This window comes from Branchiostoma lanceolatum, chromosome 5, assembly GCF_035083965.1.
Source record: "Branchiostoma lanceolatum isolate klBraLanc5 chromosome 5, klBraLanc5.hap2, whole genome shotgun sequence".
In the NCBI taxonomy this organism is placed as follows: domain Eukaryota; kingdom Metazoa; phylum Chordata; class Leptocardii; order Amphioxiformes; family Branchiostomatidae; genus Branchiostoma; species Branchiostoma lanceolatum.
Genome location: NC_089726.1, coordinates 349,378 through 369,029, shown reverse-complemented (window position 1 = coordinate 369,029; position 19,652 = coordinate 349,378). Strand labels below are relative to the sequence as shown.

Sequence of the window (19,652 nt, the reverse complement as noted above, 5' to 3'; positions counted from 1 at the left end):
TTTGGTCCGCATGGTTGAAAGTGCTATCCAGGTATGTGAGGGGCATTGTCGCTGACATCTGAGCACCATACCTGGGGACATTGACCCGTGCAGACCAGGTTTCCTGCTTGCGGTACGCCTGCACGTCCGTTGCTACCAAGGGTCTGGAGAAGAGCGTTCCATCGCTACATACGAGCACTGCAAGGTACGCTGATAACACTACAGAGAGTCCACCGCAGTGGTAACATAGAATGCAGGATTGTATTTTGTGCACTTCAGGAGACGCTGGCAGTAGTCTAGGCTGGTAACCTGGCCGCTGACTAAAGATGTCCGCCACGCTCCGAACTCGAGGTTCGGCTGGTAGAACCGTGGTGTTTTGTAACATCCTTATCAACCCCGAATTTAAGATAGCCTTAAAGGGGACATTATTCTCTATTCAAATCATCATTTTCACTTTAACCTGCAGCCTCGCGACTTTGCATTGGACCTTTTCAATCACAGGTGGTAAAATGAAGTAAGACCCCTCTCAGCGCCTCTTAAGTACGTCAATACTGCAGATAGCAGGAATGTGTCAACTTTTGAGTTAAAAAATAAGAAGGTAACGGCAAACTCAAAGGGTTAAACTATCAGGTGAAAGACTTTGACGGAAAGTGATTGATTGGTTACTTCACTCGCTGCATGAAATGGTGGGAACGACATAAAAACGCAGTCACTATGATAGTATGACGCCGTTGGGCATGACGCTGCGGCTGGCTTGATTTTGTTTTGTTTTGCTTGTCACGGAACGATTGTTGTCTAAGCCTTGTTTATCTCACTCAGTTGATCTAAAGGATCGCCTCATTCGCAACAACCTCTCACAGCAACGACCGGAACGACCTTGTCAGACAAACATGGCGGGATCGGCTGCAGAGCTGTTCCTGCTCGCAGTGCTTGTCGGGATCGCCGGTGCACAAACCACAGGTGAGAACAGACTGTGATACTAACCTATTCACTTGTTACACTTTCTTGTTGGAGTGAAGTCAGCTTGAGATTTTGCGAAATTGTGTTAATAGAAAGCAAATTGAATAACAGATAACTACATTTGTACACTGTGGCAACCTTACACAAATCCTTTCAAACAATCTTTCCGGCATGACATCCCCAAATATGAAAATATGTTTACTAGCCCATTGTATTTCCTTTTAGATAGGAAAGGCCATTATGCACAAGTGCTCTTACATGTACCTATCAAACATTACGGTGACCGTCTGTCAACTTTCTCTGCCCAATACTGACTAGTTCTACTTTACACTGCAGGTAGGTGTCGCTGCTGCGACGTGAATGATGTGGCCCTAGACGTGACTGAGGTTATATTCCTCCTCATTGCGGCTCATGACAGTAATAGATTTTCTGAACAATTAATTAATGCAATGCTTCGATCTTCGTTACATAAATATATATATATATAGCGAAGGCAAGCCATATATATATATATATATAGCCAGAGACATATATATATATATCACTCACTCACTCACTCATGACCCATGACCTCAGTGGTCGTAGGGGCGTCATGACAGCCAGCCGTAGTGATCCGTGCCCATCCTGTTCTGTCCTCGGCCTCTCTGATCAGCTGTGCAGTGCTCAGGCCAGTCCATGTCTTAATGTTGTCCAGCCAGGTCTTCTTTGGCCTTCCTCGTTTCCTCCCTCCTGCTACTGTACCTTGCAGAATGGTCTTGGCAAGTGTGTTGTGTCGGCATACGTGCCCGAACCACTTCAGCTTCCGGCGCTTGACCGTCGACAGGGGTGTTGGATGTCTGCCGCAGACAGCCTCTACCTCCCTCCGTACCGAGTCGTTAGTCCTCCGTTGCAGGTAGGAGATGCCAAGGATCTTCCGTAGGCATTTCATCTCGAAGGCCTCTATGCGGCGCTCTGTTTCGGCCGTTGTGGTAAAAGGAAAGGAATCTCGAACCAGTTTAGCTCAAATGAACTCAATGAACAGATGAGCTACTCTTCCACTGGTCGTGACAGAGGAGACAGACGCTATGTACAGTATTTACAGGTTCAGTGTACCGGGGAAATTCCCCTAGCTCTTTTCGACAAGCACAATGAACAGTGGACCACGGCTTAACGTCCCGTCCTAAGGACTGCGATCTTTTCCGGTAGCGTGCATGTCGGGTGAGCGACACAGCCGGGATCGAACCCGGGGCTTCTAGTTCCAGAGGCAAGATCGCTAACCACTGGACTACGCACGCTACAGTGGTCCAGCTTTCGCAGCCATAGAGGAAGATGGAGACAACAAGTGACTGGTAGAGGTTGATCTTAACTGGCAGGCTGATGTTCTTGCTCTGCAGGATGGGCCTGAGTTTAGCAAGTGCTGCTGTAGCTTGTGCAATCCTTGCTTTGATTTCCTGAGTGGAAGTCCCGTCCCTGTTAAGGATGGAGCCAAGGTATTTGAAGAATTCCACGTTTTCGAGGACTTCGCCACCCATGGACACCGTTGTTGTTGCGCCTGGTACTTGGCTGTTGACCATGCCTTTGCTTTTGGATGAGCTGACTTCCATGCCATAAGCGGTGCTTCTATTCTCCACCCGGGTTGATAGCTCTTGATGTTCGTCTTCAGGTCCAGCCATCAAGTCTATGTCGTCAGCAAAACGTAGGTTGGAAAGTTGTCTTCCCCCAATGGAGATAGATGATTCAAAGTCTATCAGGGCTTCTTGCATGATGTTTTCTAAGAATACGTTGAAGAGAGCTGGCGAGAGAAGGCACCCTTGTCGGACTCCAACTGTAGTTCTGAAGAAATCACCGAGTTGGTTGTTGTGGAGGACCGCACTGGTTGCATTGTCGTAAAGTGACTTGGTAATGGCCACCAGAGACTCGTCTATGTTGTAGTCTCTCATAACCTTCCAGAGGCCCTCTTGCCACACCCGGTCGAACGCCTTCTTGAAGTCTATAAAGTTGTATATATTTATATATAGCTATATATCACTTTTCACTCGAGGAAAAGTGACGAGAACAGAATAAGGGGCTTTACATCACTTTTATCTTCGTCAGCGAAGACAAGCCAGATATATACATATGTGTGTGTGTGTGTGTGTGTGTGTGTGTGTGTGTGTGTGTGTGTGTGTGCGTGTGCGTGTGTGTGTGTGTGAAAGGAACATCGATACGTGCAATTGAAATCTGGAGCTAATTCTCGTAATCAATGAAGATCTTTTAATAAATGCAATGAATTGCATGGTGGAGCTTTTCAAACATGTGACATATATAAGTTATACAGAGATAACATCAACAAAATATATAGAAATTATGCAATTAAGACCTAATTAACACAATCAATAAGAAATCACTGTGATTTCATAGTGGTAAATGGCGGAGATTTCATGCATGCGGCATATTGAAGTTACGAAAAGGTAAACATCGTTAGATACGAATCATGAAAATCATGACTTTCATACTTTGGACAACTTGTTGAGAAGATAATCAGCAATAATTGAAACCGATGCGATGCCTCATACAACATACGGTGAAGGTATGAGGTCGCAGAACTCTAGTTAAAATGTGCCTAATATCATTCATAGGCACGCATTATTGTCATCAGTGGAAACAGGTGTTGCTACTCCTAACTGTTTTCATTTGTTTGAACTTTTGCAACCCCTTATCTGGAGTAAAACAACACGTGCGTGTATCCAAAAGATACAGTAAAAAACAAGAGTCTTAGGACCCAAAATCTCCATGAAACTTTTTTATTATTAAACCTGTTCCCCCCATTCTATATCACTCAATGGTATGACCCCCGGCCACATGTTGGGGGCTCAGGTTCCACAGTGACCCACTTTCGCTATCAATAGCTAGTAACAGCTGTTAGTAGTGCTACAATGGTCAAAACTGCAAATATAGATTTCTCCATTACTTAGGCAACTTAAGTCCAATTTGCATAATTTGCACTTCATTGTAGACAACCCTCTCTAAGCTACCTGCCAAGTAAATAACATGAAAATCTGTCGCTCCTTTCTTCAGTTATTCTCCTTTGAAGATTTTGACAAATACGCCATTACAGTTCCAGTGACACGTACCAGAGGGCCCAAAATCGACCTTGACCTTTCTCATCCCCACACCTACCCACATAATAAATATCATTACAATTCATCTACACGTTCTATAGTTATGCTGATTTTACGCATCCGGTGACACATACATACACACACGGTGACCAATTCATACACACGCGCACACGCACGCAAACACACTAACTTTGCATGATTTGCACTTCAGTGTGTACATCTCTGTCCAACCTACCTGCGTACCAAATAACATGAAAATCTGTTGTTCCTCTCTTCAGTTATACCCCTTTAGAACATTTTTACAAATAGGCCATTACAGTTCCAGGGACACAAACCAGGGGGCCCAAAATCGACCTTGACCATTCTCCTCCCAGCGCATACCCACATACCAAATATCATTACAATCCATCTACACGTTCTACAGTTATGCTGACTTTAAGCATCCGACGACACCCATGCAAATGATTTACCTCCTTACTTATGCAAATTCGGTCTCATTTGCATAGTTTGCACTTAAGTGTGTGCAACTTGGTCTAACCTACCTGTGTACCAAAGAACATGACGATCTGTCGATCCACTCTTCAGTTCTTCTACATTGAAGATTTTAACAAATACGCCATTGCAGTTCCAGTCACACATGCCAGCACATACCAAAAATCATTACAATCCATGTACAGGTTCTACAGTTATGGTGACTTTAAGTGTCCGGTGACACATACATACACACAAACACCAAACGCAAGCAAAACAGTATCTCCATGAAAAAGCCTTTTTTCATGGAGATAATAAAAGATTTAGTAGTACACAAACGCCCCGGACATGTCCGCTCCACCCTAGTTAATTGAAGGATGATATCCAAATGGTTTCCAAGTTAAAGAAGATGCTTTGCTATTTCATAGTAATTCCTGCTGCTACTTCAACAGTGGGGTTAAGTGACAATGGGGAAAGGAAGTATGAATAACCCATAAACAGTATGCTTTTAGTTAATGATGTTCACTGGCAGACCTTTCCGACTTCCATCCATGTGTTCCAGACCCCTGCAGTGCGAGTGAGTACCGCGTGCTGAATGAGACATGGAGGAGTGTCTCCGGTAGGGAGCAGGGGGTGACCATCACAAACCAATGTGACAGGGGCTTCAGGGGCGAGTGGTACCGCTTCATGGGTCCAGCCGGAACCCAGCTGCTGGCGCGCAACCCCGGGAGGAACGACGTCTGCGGTACTGCTGTTCCAATGTGGATGAACGGAACCCACCCGACAGCTGCTGACGGAGAGGTGTCCCGCCAGGTGTGCGGTTACTGGGGCAGCAGTAACCCCTGCAGGTGGGAAACAAGCATCCAGGTGAAGGCGTGCCCTGCCGGGCACTACGTCTACAAACTGCCCAGGCCTCCTGGGTGCAACCTGGCGTATTGTGGTGACACAGGTGAGTTTTTCTTCAGTTATGTAGTCACAATACGCCACCTATTGAAAACGTACACAACCAATTCTGCAAAAATGTTCTTGGTGTTTTTAGAAATAGTAGCAACGTGGCATGTAGAGCAGGACTAGGTAGATTTCCATTAGATATAGATATATGTATATATATACATATAGTTAAATTCTGGCTACGTCTGGTCCAAATTGATAAAACTACACACACCCTCCAAGCGGACGCACTCCACCTACAGCAAAGTCTTCCCGTAGACGAACATTGTTACGACGTATTAAAGATATATTAGATTACAATGGATATTCCTATTTGTGGCACTCCGCTAATACACATTGTAAACCTGAACATGTCGGAAAAGTGCTGAGGAGGAGACTAACAGATATATATATACAATCATTGTTTTCATACCTTGGTAGCCGACAGCGGTAAGTTAAGATTTAATGCAAAATGTAAAACTATGTACAACTTAGAGGAACACCTTGATCTTGCAGATTTTGACCTACGCTCAGCCATTAGTAAAATTAGAGTCAGTGCCCATTCTCTTAAAATAGAAAGAGGCCGGTGTAGAAAATTACCTGTATACGAAAGACTTTGTAAGTATTGCAGTACAAATGCCGAGGAAGACGAACTACACTTTATTTCCAACTGTTCATTTCATGATATTGCACGAACTGAGTTGTCTATTCAGACCACTAAAATCTATCCGAATTTCTCTAAGCTAACAGACAAAGAAAAGACCATTTTTCTTTTAACTACCAAAAACCTACAAATTATAGAAAAGGTGGGACATTACGTCTTCCATTGCCTACAAAAGAGAAGTCAAACCCTTCCTAGTCACTAGTTATAGACAATTACGTTTGTATAGTCTAGTCTAGTCTAGCCTCTTTTATACCTATTTTGTACCCTGTTCTTTTATGTATGTTGTTTGCAATTAGCCTTTGGCCAGGAATTTGCAATAAAATTATCATGTAGCGTTTATCACGGGTCGAGTGGGCCGCTTTACTTTTCGAGTCCAGTGACCGTCCAGGGAGGAGGAAGAAAGAGAGTGGACAATGGAAGGGATGGGAGGAGGATACCATAAATGGTCTGGCAAGAAACATTGAGACGAGCAAAAAAACGAAAAATTGTTTGTCTGATATTCGGATGTGCTCCAACGGTGAAGTAGTTGGTCAGTCTGAAGTTTGTCACACGGGCTTTGCAACAGCAACGCATTTGAGACTAACTGATCCTTTCATACAATAAGGTCGGTCTCAATAATGCGTTACTTTGTCCTCCAGCTGCAGCGACCACCCCTGCCGTATGGACCACCAGCCCGTCAGCCACAGGTTAGTACAGACGCTTTTCATCGGCGGACGTGCAACTCTCAAACAGAACCATTATCAGTAACACTTGACAGACCAGTGTAGCATTCCCTGTGTCGGTCCCGGGGCCATTGCTACTTCTATTGTCTAAGTCCGGAAAGACCAGTTCCTTAATGTTGACCCATCCATCAAAATCTCCGACCAGTTAGATATGTGTCTGTCCATCCACGATATTTCCCGCGAGTGCGTTAGGCCGTGCTGGACACGCCCCCTCGCGGAGAGGGTTTCCGAGAAACTGGCTACCGGGGTCAGGAGTTCAAACCCTAAACTAGTGTCAATCCATCCACTTTCACTTCAATCCAGTTCGAGATCATTCTCCGCAGTAAACTCCTATCGTTGTATTCAATTCTCCATCTGTACCTTTCCTTATGAAAGATAATGAAGGTATTTTGAACGAATCTCTCTTTGGCCATTTAACTATCTAACCCACCACCACAGTGGGGCCGTGCGGACCATTTCCATGGCAACCGACCGACGCCACAGTGGACTGTGACTACGACTACACCAGCTCCGTTAGATACTGGGACTACTCGACTGGGACGTACTTCTACCCCGGGGGTCGCTGTTCTGCTACCTGTCTAAACAACCAGACAGTGGTGGGTGCGTCATACCTTTGGCCTGATGGAGGAAACTACTACTACTGCCGTCCGGACATGTCAACATGGATAGGAGTTGAGCCGAATTGCCAAGGTAAGAGTCACGAATAGAAGCTCAATTTGGCGCAATACATGATGAAAACTTTGACCCAACACCAAAATAACACAAGCGGACTTGTCGGTCGCCCTTATCGGCCTTCATCGGGCACTACCTTCTGACGCACGTCAATCTTCTGGAAATGTGACCGATCTGCGACTGTCTTGGCTCGGAGAGAGCTCCGATGGCATCCGTCTCGCCCTTCATAGTCTACATAAAGTAATCCGGTTCAGTGAAAGAATTGTGACACTTTTTTACCGTTAGTTTCTTTTAATGTAATTAGGGCCGTGGATGTAAATAATGGGGAACTGACTCTGACGGGTACCAGCAGCTACAGGCTGTGCTGTAATCTAAGCTTCGACAAAATAGACTGCCTTCGGGTGACGGTGTGGCGTCGTGTGGTGCAAGTGTAGAGCGCGCGGCTGTCAAACAACGGGACCCGGGATCTAATCCCGGGTTGTGCCCAGAGACATGTCCGAACTTGCGCCCCGACGTTGTGCCCTTGGGAAAGGCACTTAACACTACTTTTTTCACTTCACTCAAGTGTAAATGAGTACCTAGCTCATCTAGGGTTAGGGACGTCCCTCGGATAGGACGTTAAATAGAGGTCCCGTGTTTGGGGAGAGCCACACCCCGCGGACGTTAAAGAACCCACCACACCTTTCGAAAAAGAGTAGGGGCATGCCCCGGTGTGCGATGGTACAAATCTTACAGTCCGGTCTGGGATGACATCTTGAAAAGGTGATAGTTCACCTGTTATGTCAATCCTTCCACAAAATGTGGTAAATCAAAATGAGGTGGTGTCAAAGTCAAGTTAGTTCAATTATAAAAGCGACCAAGAAGAAGACAGGGAAAGTGGGGGCCATGGCTAAGATATTTGCATTTAACATGGCGACTTTGCTTAAGAAGAAAGGTTTTAAACTGATTTTGAGTATCGAGTTGAAAGGCCGAGATTGATCGAGCGTGATGTAGAGTAAAGATTTCATAAAGCGGTTTGTAGAGAAATTCATATAAAGTACATGAAGGAAAAATAGCGTGGGGACAAGTTCAAGTAAATAATAACACGTTAAGCCATGTGACACCTCTCCCCATTATTGGTCAGTTTCGTCATGTTTATACATTACTCCTCTGCAGAGAAGCCATGTGGAGATTTCCCGTGGAACAACCCGGATGTAACGGTTGACTGTGACTACGACTACCGTAGGACATGGACCTGGCCCGACCTGCTGTATTTCAGCGGCCGCTGTCGTGTCTCCTGTCTGAATGCTGAGCTGCTAGTCGGTCCTCCCGGGGATGAAATATATTATCACTGCGCTGTCAACAACGCCAGCTGGACCGGTTCCGAGCCTGTCTGTATCGGTAGGAGACGACATTTTCCTATTAACTGTTTGTTTTGTTTCTTTACGATGCCATGCTTGCAATTGTTTGTGTCTGCACTTCAACTAGACAGTCTCTAATCGAACATTAAAGGCCGCTTTTCACAGAGATAGCCAGGAGAAGAACAAAGTAATTAAATATAATTTTGACCCTTTGTGACCTTAAAGGTCAGTACCTTTAAGACGAGAAATCAGGACCCTGGGTCCTCTTCCCATAAAATCTATCTTCTGCCAAGAAGTTAGTAGCTAAATTGACTCCAACCCTCATCCCAACATCATAAATGGATTGTCCTCTGTAGGGGATCTCTACTCGTCTGGCTCCAAGGACAATAGAATGGGATCAGAGCAGACGACGGGAAATCATTTGCATATTAACTGACGTCTCAAGGTTTCAAAATCCTGTAATTTTATCACTAGAGTTTTAAGAAAACATTGTCAGACATTTTCATCTTTGTTTCCAGGTGGGTTCGACAACTCGTCTGTAACCGAGAGCGAGGCCAACCGAGTCCGGCTGGTGGGGGGAGAGTTCTACGGCTGCGTGGAGCTGTACGATGACGTCACTCAGCAGTGGGGGCCGGTCGTTGGGATCAACTTTGAACCTGGATATGAACCGGCGTATGAGTCCAGGATGGCCTGGGCTGACCTAGTCTGCAGGGACGTCGGGTTAACTGGAGGTTTGGCCACTTGGGCGTTCCGTACAGGCCGCTCCTATATAGACATGATATCGAACCATTTTTACCCTTCCTACTCCCGCCCTAGCGAGGCCGGGCCGAACTTCTTCCTGGACACGAGTTCTCCTGTGTCCGCGGGAGGAGTTCAGCACCTGTCCGACACCGTGGGGAGGGTGGTTCGGGGCGACTGCACGGCAACGGAGAGAAGCTGGGTCTGTGATCAGCACTTGATGTGTTTGGCCTGTCAGAAGGAACGACAAAGTGAGTAGCATCCTGCCATGTCATTTACATCATGCACTCAAAATAGAGTGGAATATCTAATGCCGAGTTATTCTACTAAAACGTCAAAGTCCTACCTACACCACACATCTCCGTAATTTAGTCCTAGTAATTGTGCAAGCAGTGCGGGAGGAGACTAGTCCACTGGTGGCGGAAGTGGACTGTTGTATGAGTCCCATAATCTTTTCAGTGCTAAATAGAACCAATTTTAAGTGGAACGTACAGTAATGCTGCCACTGGTCTTTGTTAGACTAGGCCAAATACAGGACTACAAACACTCTACCGAGGAGGCCATTGTTAGCTGTTGTAAATATGGAAAATCAAGAAGGAAGAATAGTTAATTCAATTCTTTGTAATCGCAGCCTTGGTAAGATGCTTAATCACAGGAAGATTATTGTCTAATGAGAGGTGCACGTGTTGACTAACTTATCATGACCCTCTCCAGTCCAGGGCGACCTGTCCTGTAACTCCACAGCCATGTCGGTCAGCTTCCACCGGGATGATCTAGGCCGCCATGACGAGTCCAGAATGCACCTGCGCGACCCAACATGCACTGCGGACATCAACGCAACTCACGTGACCTTCAGAACTGCCCTTGACGAATGTGGGACAACAGCGGCGGTGAGTTTGAAATTGGCGTCATTAATTTTGCTGGAAAGACATGAAATCTTCATATGGACAAAGATTATTGATAATATGTAAATTGTGGAAAATGGCGTGAAGTAAGAGCCTCATAAAGAGCCTCATTACCTTATAAGGGAAGATAGAGTGACAGAAGAGGCATCTCATTGCCTTATTAGGGGGAAAGAGCGATAGTAGTATTCTCCAAACAGAAGTTTCCGTCACGATGTGTTGGGTTGGAGTAGTAGTGACCGCATTTTCTTTCAGACCTTCTCCCCCAACCAAATTTAAAAGCAACCGAAACATGGACAATCTGTCGCCCCTTCCACAAAAAATTACTTTATTCTCAAGCAATCGCAGAGTCTGCTGCGTGTACAATACATGCCCTTGTAACATCGTCAATGATGAAAAAGATATAAACGTGATGACTTTTTCCACAGGAAAACAACATAACCGACAAGATCGTCTACACCAATGACGTCTTCGCAGCCCTGCTGCTAAGTTCCCCGGATGGAGCTGACGTCATCACCAGGACTACGGAGGACCGTTGGACGTTCAACTGTCATTACGTCAGAGATGACTCCGTAGCTGTCGGCGCCCTGTTTCCGGTTCCGGCCTCTAGGTACGTAATATGAAGGAAATGACGATGAAAAGGAGGTAAAATGGATTTTTTACTAAACAAGAAGAGTGAGCGAATCCAGCTTCCTTACGCTCTCTCAATGCTGAATCATTAATTTGTCCTGTGACTTGTCAACAGTTGCTCACGACCAGGTGAAGATAACAATGGTTTAAGTACTTTGTCTTGAGATTGACTGACATTCCGTTTCTTTTTCCCCCAGCGTGGTGATTCTGGACGGAGACGGCGCCTTCACCTTCAGTATGAACCTGTATCGATCAGACGGTTTCTCCTGGCCGTACGTACAGGCGGACTTCCCTGTGGAGGTATGTATGAACTTGTAGTCCAATGAATTCTTTTTAAACTTCTCCATGTGTCTCTTCCTACACCAACATATTCAAACCCTCCTGTTGATCTATATAGAAAGATCTGGCCACTTTTGCGACAATTTTTCTAAATGTACTCCCTGTATTCCCGTCTCCAGGTGGCGGTTAATGATGACGTGTACTTCGGCATCTCGGTGGAGGCGGCCGTCTCCGGTCTTATCCTGTTTGTGGACAACTGCAAAGCGACGCCGTCTTCCACCCCTGGCGACTCCACACAGTACTACATCATACAGGATGGGTAGGAACGCCGCTTCGATGCTTCCGCGCATCTTGAAAAGGAAAACGTTCTTTTGATCTTTTGAAGAAACAACAACAAATGTGTATGATTATAGATTTTAGAGTTTTAGCGTGTACAATCAACTTCTTGTATTCATCGCGAGTAAACTTCCCGATGCACCTTTAATCATTGTCGCATTTTCGTCCTTCCAGATGCCACCAGGACGACACTCTTCAGGAGTTCCCGACCGCCTCGACTACTTCTGCGCACTACGGCATCTCTGCAATTAAGTTCACCAACGAATCACTAGTACGTCTATTTGTTCTACGATGTGCTTTAAACTTTGAACTTCGGTTTGACCGTTGGTTGATGTTGGACACATTTCATCTGATCCATGATACCCTCTAAAGCTGATAGAGAATACAACGCGGCATGCAGGTACCCGCCACACCGCGGGTCGGAGTCAAGTAGTAGCGGATTGTCGTCGAACGTCAGGGTGAAGTAATATCGCCGTAAAGTTACATGTACACGAGCCATTCGTTCCGGCCTTTTCCAGCCAACATGAGTTCACTAAACACTGAAAATGTGCCGGGGTATTAAAAAATCCGAACGGCAGCACTTTTATCTTGTGTGGTCCATCGGGAGAAATAAATACGTAATGGACGATCCCCACAATCACACCAATAGTTGACAACTAAGCATTAGGTTATAATGTGTTTGTTTCCCCCAGGCGTACGTGTACCTGCACTGTGACGTCATATGATGAGTTTCTTTCCCCCAGCCGCACGTGTACCTGCACTGTTACGTCATTGTGTGTCTGGAGAACACCCCTGGCTCCAGATGTGACGAGGGTTGCGTCAGCGCGCGCAGGCGCAGACGGGCCGCAGACGATGGCGTGGAGAAACGCGCTACCCTGGTGCAGGGACCCATCATCCTACTTCCGGATGAAACTCCAGACGGTAAGGACATCAAACACTGTTCTACAATATCTTTCACCGACCCTATAAAACGCTTTGTTTTCTACTAGACTAGAATTATCTGTGTGTACCATACGACCACCACTTTAGTACCCTGGTTTTGGGTCGGGACTTCTTGTTCTAGTTCGGTCGGCTTTCATCTGTGACAAGAGACGTGCCTGTCCATGAGTCATGTTACAGTGGGCTGAACCAATGAAGCTTAGCTGCCCAATCTTCTTTAATTTCAGCCTGTGCTGAGAGCTGCGACCTGCATGCCTCCTGCAGCCCCTCGGCAGGGAGATGTGTGTGCGAACCTGGGTGGGTTGGAGACGGGGTGCATTGCCAGGGTGAGTACGGAGATGTGTGAGCGAACCTGGGTGGGTTGGAGACGGGATCCACTGCCAGGGTAAGTACGGAGATGTGTGTGCGAACCTGGGTGGGTTGGAGACGGGGTGCATTGCCAGGGTGAGTACGGAGATGTGTGAGCGAACCTGGGTGGGTTGGAAACGGGGTCCACTGCCAGGGTGAGTACGGCGATGTGTGTGCGAACCTGGGTGGGTTGGAGACGGGGTCCACTGCCAGGGTGAGTACAGAGATGTGTGTGAACCTGGGTGGGTTTGAGACGAGACCCATTGCCAGGGTGAGTACGGAGATGTGTGTGCGAACCTGGGTGGGCTGGAGAAGGGGTCCACTGGTAGGGTGAGTACGGAGATGTGTGTGCGAGCCTGGGTGGGTTGGAGACGGGGTCCACTGCCAGGGTGATGTGTCTTCTCCGGCTTCATTTCATACTATCATGTACTGATAAGAAATCTGCATTTTTACTAGTGTATGTCCAGTTATTCTGTGCTGTTTGGGAAATCTGTACCCCTCCTCCCCGCAGATTTTGACGAGTGCACGATCGTGTCCTGCGACGTCCATCAGCGCTGCGTCAACACGCCGGGAAGTCACGTGTGCGACTGCGTGCCGGGATACATGGAGGTGGACAGAAGCTGCCAAGGTAAGACGGACATCAGCTGAACTTAAAGCTTGTCTTAATTTTCACCTGGCTTACTACTTAGCGGATCTTTTGACTATCCTACTTTGCACCTGAATTACTGCTACGAATGCATCGGATGACACATACCTACCTCCAATAAATTTAGTCACTCAGTAATGAAAAATGTAAGTTTTTGTCTTAATTCGAGGCAGTAGGAGGAAGAATATTTGATGAATTTCCAGGACCCAATTACTTTTATGTCAATGTCATTTCCAGCCGCGCATGCGTACCGCTCCACCAGCCACCTGTTGGCGCGAAGCTTCAGCCCGGCGCTGGAGGATCCTGGGAGTCCGGAGTACAGGGATCTGGTGTCAGAGGTCGTCACGACGGTAATACGTCATTGTTGTCGTCACTTACAGTGATGGGTGTGCGTGGCTGTTTATTATCTCTGAATTAAGAGGATGTATTAGAGCACAAAAGGTTATTATACCTTTTGACCGGGTTACAAGAATATTCATCATTCACCTTTTGATCGATTCGGATACAGATATTTCGAGCACCCTGGAACCACAGTAAAGGAGCACAGAGAGTTTTGTGGAGGTAACTTGGGCATGTTTCGTTTATGGGTGCTTGTATAGTAGGTTATGAGTAAAAAGACGCAGTAACTCTAGTCGACCCTTCTGCCGTGTCTCTGCCTGATGCGCGTTGCCGGTTTCCTCCCTCAGCTGGAGTCTCTGTACCGCCGGACGAGTCTGGCCGGAGACTTTCTCCGCGTCATCATCCTCGCCTTCCGGCCCGGCAGCGTCATCGTGGATTACGTCATCAACATCCGGGCTACCGCGGACTTCTCTCCTGCGATGACGTCAGAGGAAGTCAGGGTTCTTGTGGAGAACGCCAACGGAACGGAGCTGGACATCGACGTGGGCGGCGGCGTCACCATCATGGGTAAGCTGCTGATCATCCGCGACGGCGAGCGGTATTTTCCACCAGCCGCAATTCTCTTCGTGTGCTCTTCTGCCGTAAACTTATGTATGAGAAGCGCCTTCGACATTATAAGGTGTGATGACGTGTAACTCCACATAAAGGGCCATCGCTCTCCATCCAACGTTGTCTTTTTTAACGGTAACATGTTTACCCCCCCCCCCCCCCCCCCTCCCAGACTATGACGAGTGCTCTGACCCGGAGAAGACCGACTGCTCCCCGCACGCCGCCTGTCTCAACACCGACGGATCCTTCTCCTGCAGCTGCATCATGGGATACCAGGATAAGTCCCCGGATGTAGCCTCGCGCCCGGGGAGGGTCTGTGAGCCGGAAGGTGGGCGAGATACAATAGAAAAAATATAAATGGCCATAACAGCTAAACAGGCTTTCATTCCACGGCCGGACGTACAAGAGACGTACTGAATAAACGTAGGCTTCATCAACACAGTGAAATATCCGAAGATTTACGAATTGAAAGCTGTTGATATCAATGTACCAGATTCTAGTTCTGCAAATCTTTCTTGTGAAAATATTTGAAGCATGCCTTTAAGTTACCTCATATTCAATGTAAGTGAGCTAAGGAACAACCTAAACCCGAATTGAGAGATCAAGAATGCATACTTGTATCCAATACTTGCTTACTGTGGGAAATCTAAAGTCAAAATTTGTTTCCACGTTGCAGGTGTCTCGGACAGCTGGGTCCCGGCAGCGGCAGGTGCGTCAGCTGCAGCAGCTGTCCTCATCATCGCCATAGCAACCGCCATGTGTCTGCGCCGTGCCAAGCGCAAGGACGGGTTCAAGGACGTGGAAGGTCAGAGTTGAAGACGTTCTGAGATTCTACACCTGATGACGTCAATTGTAGTCCATCTGACTTTATATTCATAAGTACATTGTGCACAACAGTTATATCAATGCAGACCGGGTTGCTATGGGAAACTGGACGACGTTGGTGTAACTTTTGCATGTTGGTTACTGACAAATATTTTTTTCTGTTCCAGGGCGCAACAATCTTGCTTTCACTGAGGCCACGGGCAAACCGGCGGAGACTGTCAGCAGCGCCCCCTGCCGAGACAGCAGCTTCTAGACCCGTTATCGTTTGGCCATTTTGGTCCCAGTAAAGTTTTGCTTTTGGGCCCGCTTGTTTGTTTGCTTGCTTGTTAGTTTGTGCTTGTGTGGACAAAATGTCTGGAGATATGGCTAGTTCTTATTTTTCCAATTTCGTAGGTGGATCAGGGCTGGTCTAAACTTGGACATTATATTTTGAGCCCATTTTAGTTTTGTTTTGTTTGAAACGTAGATGAGCCATCATGAGGTGATGGGCAAGCACTGGATAGAGCAGGGGAGGCGAGCCACACGTCGGCTCTGGCGTGTTTTGTGTTCATCTTCTAGATTTTGGATGACGCTAGATTATCAAGTGAAATCTGGAAGCTCCTGTTGATAAATGCATGTACAAGTTTATGTTTTTTTAGCATTGCATCAGTTTTCAGATGTAACAGCTGTAACTCCCGACACGATAGAAATCAAATTTACCCAAATGAAGTCACGTCGTTTAATGAAACCTATGGACACGCTACAGATTTAGTTTATCAAATGCGCTGAACATCCCTTGTCCCCTCCCGACTCGATGGACATTTTGGTCAAATTGCCTTTCTATCGTGAGGAGAGTAGAAAGCTACGTTAAACATTAGTTTCATAACAGATAAACTGTCATGCGAAACACAAACGTTGCCACCATCTAGAGGAGTGAAACATGAGCCAAAATGTACAAGGACAGTTGTTGGTGTTTAAGTGTTGTTTTGTTTGTTTTGTCCATCATCACGCTTTGAATGTGAGTTTACCTTTAAAGTTTGCCGTGTTGATTTGTATGTGTTGTGTGTTTAGACCTAAGATTTCATAAAACTTCTGTGTTTTTTTTTAAAGTTCATACTTGGAACCGAGGTGCATCATTAAATCGTGACATCTTGTTTATCTTGTGTGTAATCTGGTCATGTCTTGGCTTTCAATATGTTAGTTTGAGATGAAGAGGTTGATTTTTTGGTCCCTCCGGTCGAATAAAAATGTTCGCTAAGAATGACGAATATTCTTCCAGTTCTTTGAACATTCCTGAAATGTTTTCAGCATGGTGGTAGATGAAAATTAGTTGAAATTTTCTTGTCAAAACCTGAAACGTCGATAAATCTATTGCACGGTTGTGTAGAAGAAATTTCAACATCTTAGATTGACTCAGAGCACCGCCCTGGTGTGGTTCGAACGTAGGCGCTGCGCATAGCACCGTGTACAACACGGGACCAGGTGCAGAAGCTAAGAGATGACTGTCGTATCTACTACAGAACTCTTGCTCTTATCAAACCAAATACTTTGTATTAAAGCTTGCCGTGTATTACAGGTTGTTGTCTGAGTCATTGTATTCTCAAGTATGAAGAAGTTTGTGGATGCATTATTGATAGGAAACAAATCACCACAAGTTTAATTGTAGTCTATTAAGTCTGCTAATTGTGACTGAGGCATTAGAACAGCCTGTCAGGTCCTGTTCATAAGAGCGGTACCAGTACGTGTTTCTGACGTATTCATTTTTTATATAATAAAGGTATTTCGTCGTCGCGATTTGTCTGAGAACAACAAACCCTTTTTACTGACTGTTAATGTTAATTATCCGAACGGAGAGACCAGGAGGAACTGGAGGGCTTCACTTGGGAGGGAGCAATAAGGCAGGCTCTGGACAGAAGAGCGTGGAAAGCAGTGGTGGGCCGCATAGTTGACAGATGGAAGAGGCGATGATGATGATGATGATGATGATGATGATGATGATGATGATGATGATGATGATGATGATGATGATGATGATGATGATGATGATGATGATGATGATGATGATGATGATGATGATGATGATGATGATGATGATGATGATGATGATGGCAATCTTTGGCATGCGTATGAGTTGGATTTGCTTTAAAGATAATATTCAGACCACTGGCGACTGTTTACGACATTACCTCTTTAAACAGCTGCTAGTTCATATCCAATATCATAAACGTGACAAAGTAAGGTCAACCAAGTGTCACAATTGAATGAATAAAAATACTGTTAAAATATATATTGGCAAAACGCTATGAAAGTCGACTCTCCATACCAGCCAAAAGGCTCCGAGCCCTGCTTCGCTCATTTGCATACATAGTAGGACATTCTTGATAAACAAGCTGTTTAGCCTCTCCGTTCTCTACCTTTGCCCCAGCAAGGCGCCGTGAAGTTCTGCACCAAGAACCAGTAAGACAGAAATGCCTCAGTGGAAGAAATGCACCAACAGTGGCGCTCAGGTCACAGATGTTTACTAGTTTGTCCATGGCCTGGCAATACTTACATGAAGAATCTTAACTATATCCACTAACAGCGTTCTTGGTGCAGAAGTCACGCACGAGCGTTTCTGCAGAATGTGGGCACTAAGCACAAGGCTAGGAGCCACGTTTATTTGGTGTCATGCCATGTATTTTACTTCATTTATGATAAATAAAGACAACAATACACCTTTAAACAGCTTCCATTTCATATTCAATATTATAAACGTAACAAAGTAAGATCAACCAAGTGTCGGAGTTGAATAAATGAAGATACTGTTAAGATATATATTGACAGACTGTTGTGAAACTCGATACTCCATACCAGCCGAAAGGCACCGAGCTCTGCTTCGCTCATTTGCATACATATTAGGACATTCTTAACAAACAAGCAGTTTGACCTTTCCGTTCTCTACTGTTGCCCCAAGGTGCCGTGCTGCTTATGCACCAAGAACCAACAAGACAGAAATGCCTCAGTTGAAGAAATGCACCAACAGTGGCGCTCAAGTCACAAATGTTTACTGGTTTTGTCCATGGCCTGGCAATGCTTACAAAAAGAGCCTTAACTCTGCAGTACACGACCGGTCTGCTCGTCTACCTTCTCGGGACGCAAGGCCGTGTGTCACTTTGTTTGGTTGCTCACAAGAGGAACTGAGGGGCACTTGAAGCGGAACTTGGTTTACAGGTATGTGATGACGTCACTGACATCTGAGCACCATACCTGGCGACATTCGCCCCGTACAAACCAGGGTTTCGTAGTTCCGCCTGCACTTAGGCTGCAGTACAAGTCTGTTGCCTGTAAGAGTCTGGGGGAAGACCTGTCTTTTCTACAGCCAGGCACGTATGTGCCAAACAAGGTAGGTTGATAACATCACAGAAAGTCCACTGCAGTAGTTCTAAAGAATCCAGGATGGTAACTTTGAGTACGTCAATTTCGGTCTGGATCTATGTAATACTATGTAACCTGGCCGCTATAGATCTAGATCTGGTGTCTGTGCAGAAACATGTCTCTCACGTTCAGTTTTAATTTAGTTATTTAGTATAAAGTTCTGTGGCGTTTTGTAACCCATTTTGAAGACTCATCGGAACATGGAGCCCCCTTCTGCGATACATCTGAGATGTTGTCATTTATCCAGGCGCTCAAAGCTGGTTCTGAGCATTCTTACCTATCGATGAAACTGCGAAAATGTTTTAACCAGTTCAGAACGTAAATAGTAAGGACCCTCTCAGCGTTTTAAGCGTGTTACAAACATAATCACACAGACGTGTTATCTTGTAATGTCTCAAAAAGTGTCCAGCCCCTACTCCGCTCGATAAGATGTGGTGGGTTTTTAACGTGCTCTCCTCAAACACGGGACTTAACGTCCTATCCGCCTCGCCCTGTTTTACCCGTTTCAGCCCCACCGTCCACTGGAAGTGGTAAACAAGTTCGACCCCTCTCCGTGCCTCTTGAGTATGTCATTACCTCACGTTCATGTTAGTTTGAGATCTAAGTCGGTCTGTGAAATGATGCGGGGACGTTGCCTTGGTAACACAACAACAGATACAGGATGCCAGACAAAGGAGAGGTGATGTCCTCGGGGAGATGACGTCAACTCTATACTCATATATTTTGTTTCTCACGGAAAGTAACAGCAAGTTCAACAGGTTAAACTATGAGATGTTGACTTCGACAAAAAATGGTTGATTGGTAACTTCACTCGCTGCGTGAAATAAAACAACATTAAAAGCAGTCGAGA

General features: G+C 45.8%; 1 protein-coding gene across 1 annotated transcript; it reads left to right on the top strand.

The window, feature by feature from the left end:
• Positions 1–3,462: 3,462 nt before the first annotated feature.
• Positions 3,463–15,711, top strand: LOC136434457 (uncharacterized). Its single transcript, XM_066427260.1, has 19 exons — positions 3,463–3,487; positions 5,053–5,439; positions 6,723–6,770; positions 7,245–7,496; positions 8,634–8,858; positions 9,337–9,807; positions 10,271–10,446; positions 10,887–11,068; positions 11,286–11,388; positions 11,547–11,686; positions 11,878–11,974; positions 12,447–12,624; positions 12,870–12,968; positions 13,502–13,618; positions 13,874–13,986; positions 14,323–14,542; positions 14,757–14,912; positions 15,261–15,389; positions 15,577–15,711. The coding sequence occupies exons 1-19, from the start codon at positions 3,463–3,465 to the stop codon at positions 15,660–15,662; spliced, it is 3,204 nt and encodes a 1,067-aa protein (XP_066283357.1). The 3' UTR covers positions 15,663–15,711.
• The last annotated feature ends 3,941 nt before the right edge of the window (positions 15,712–19,652 follow it).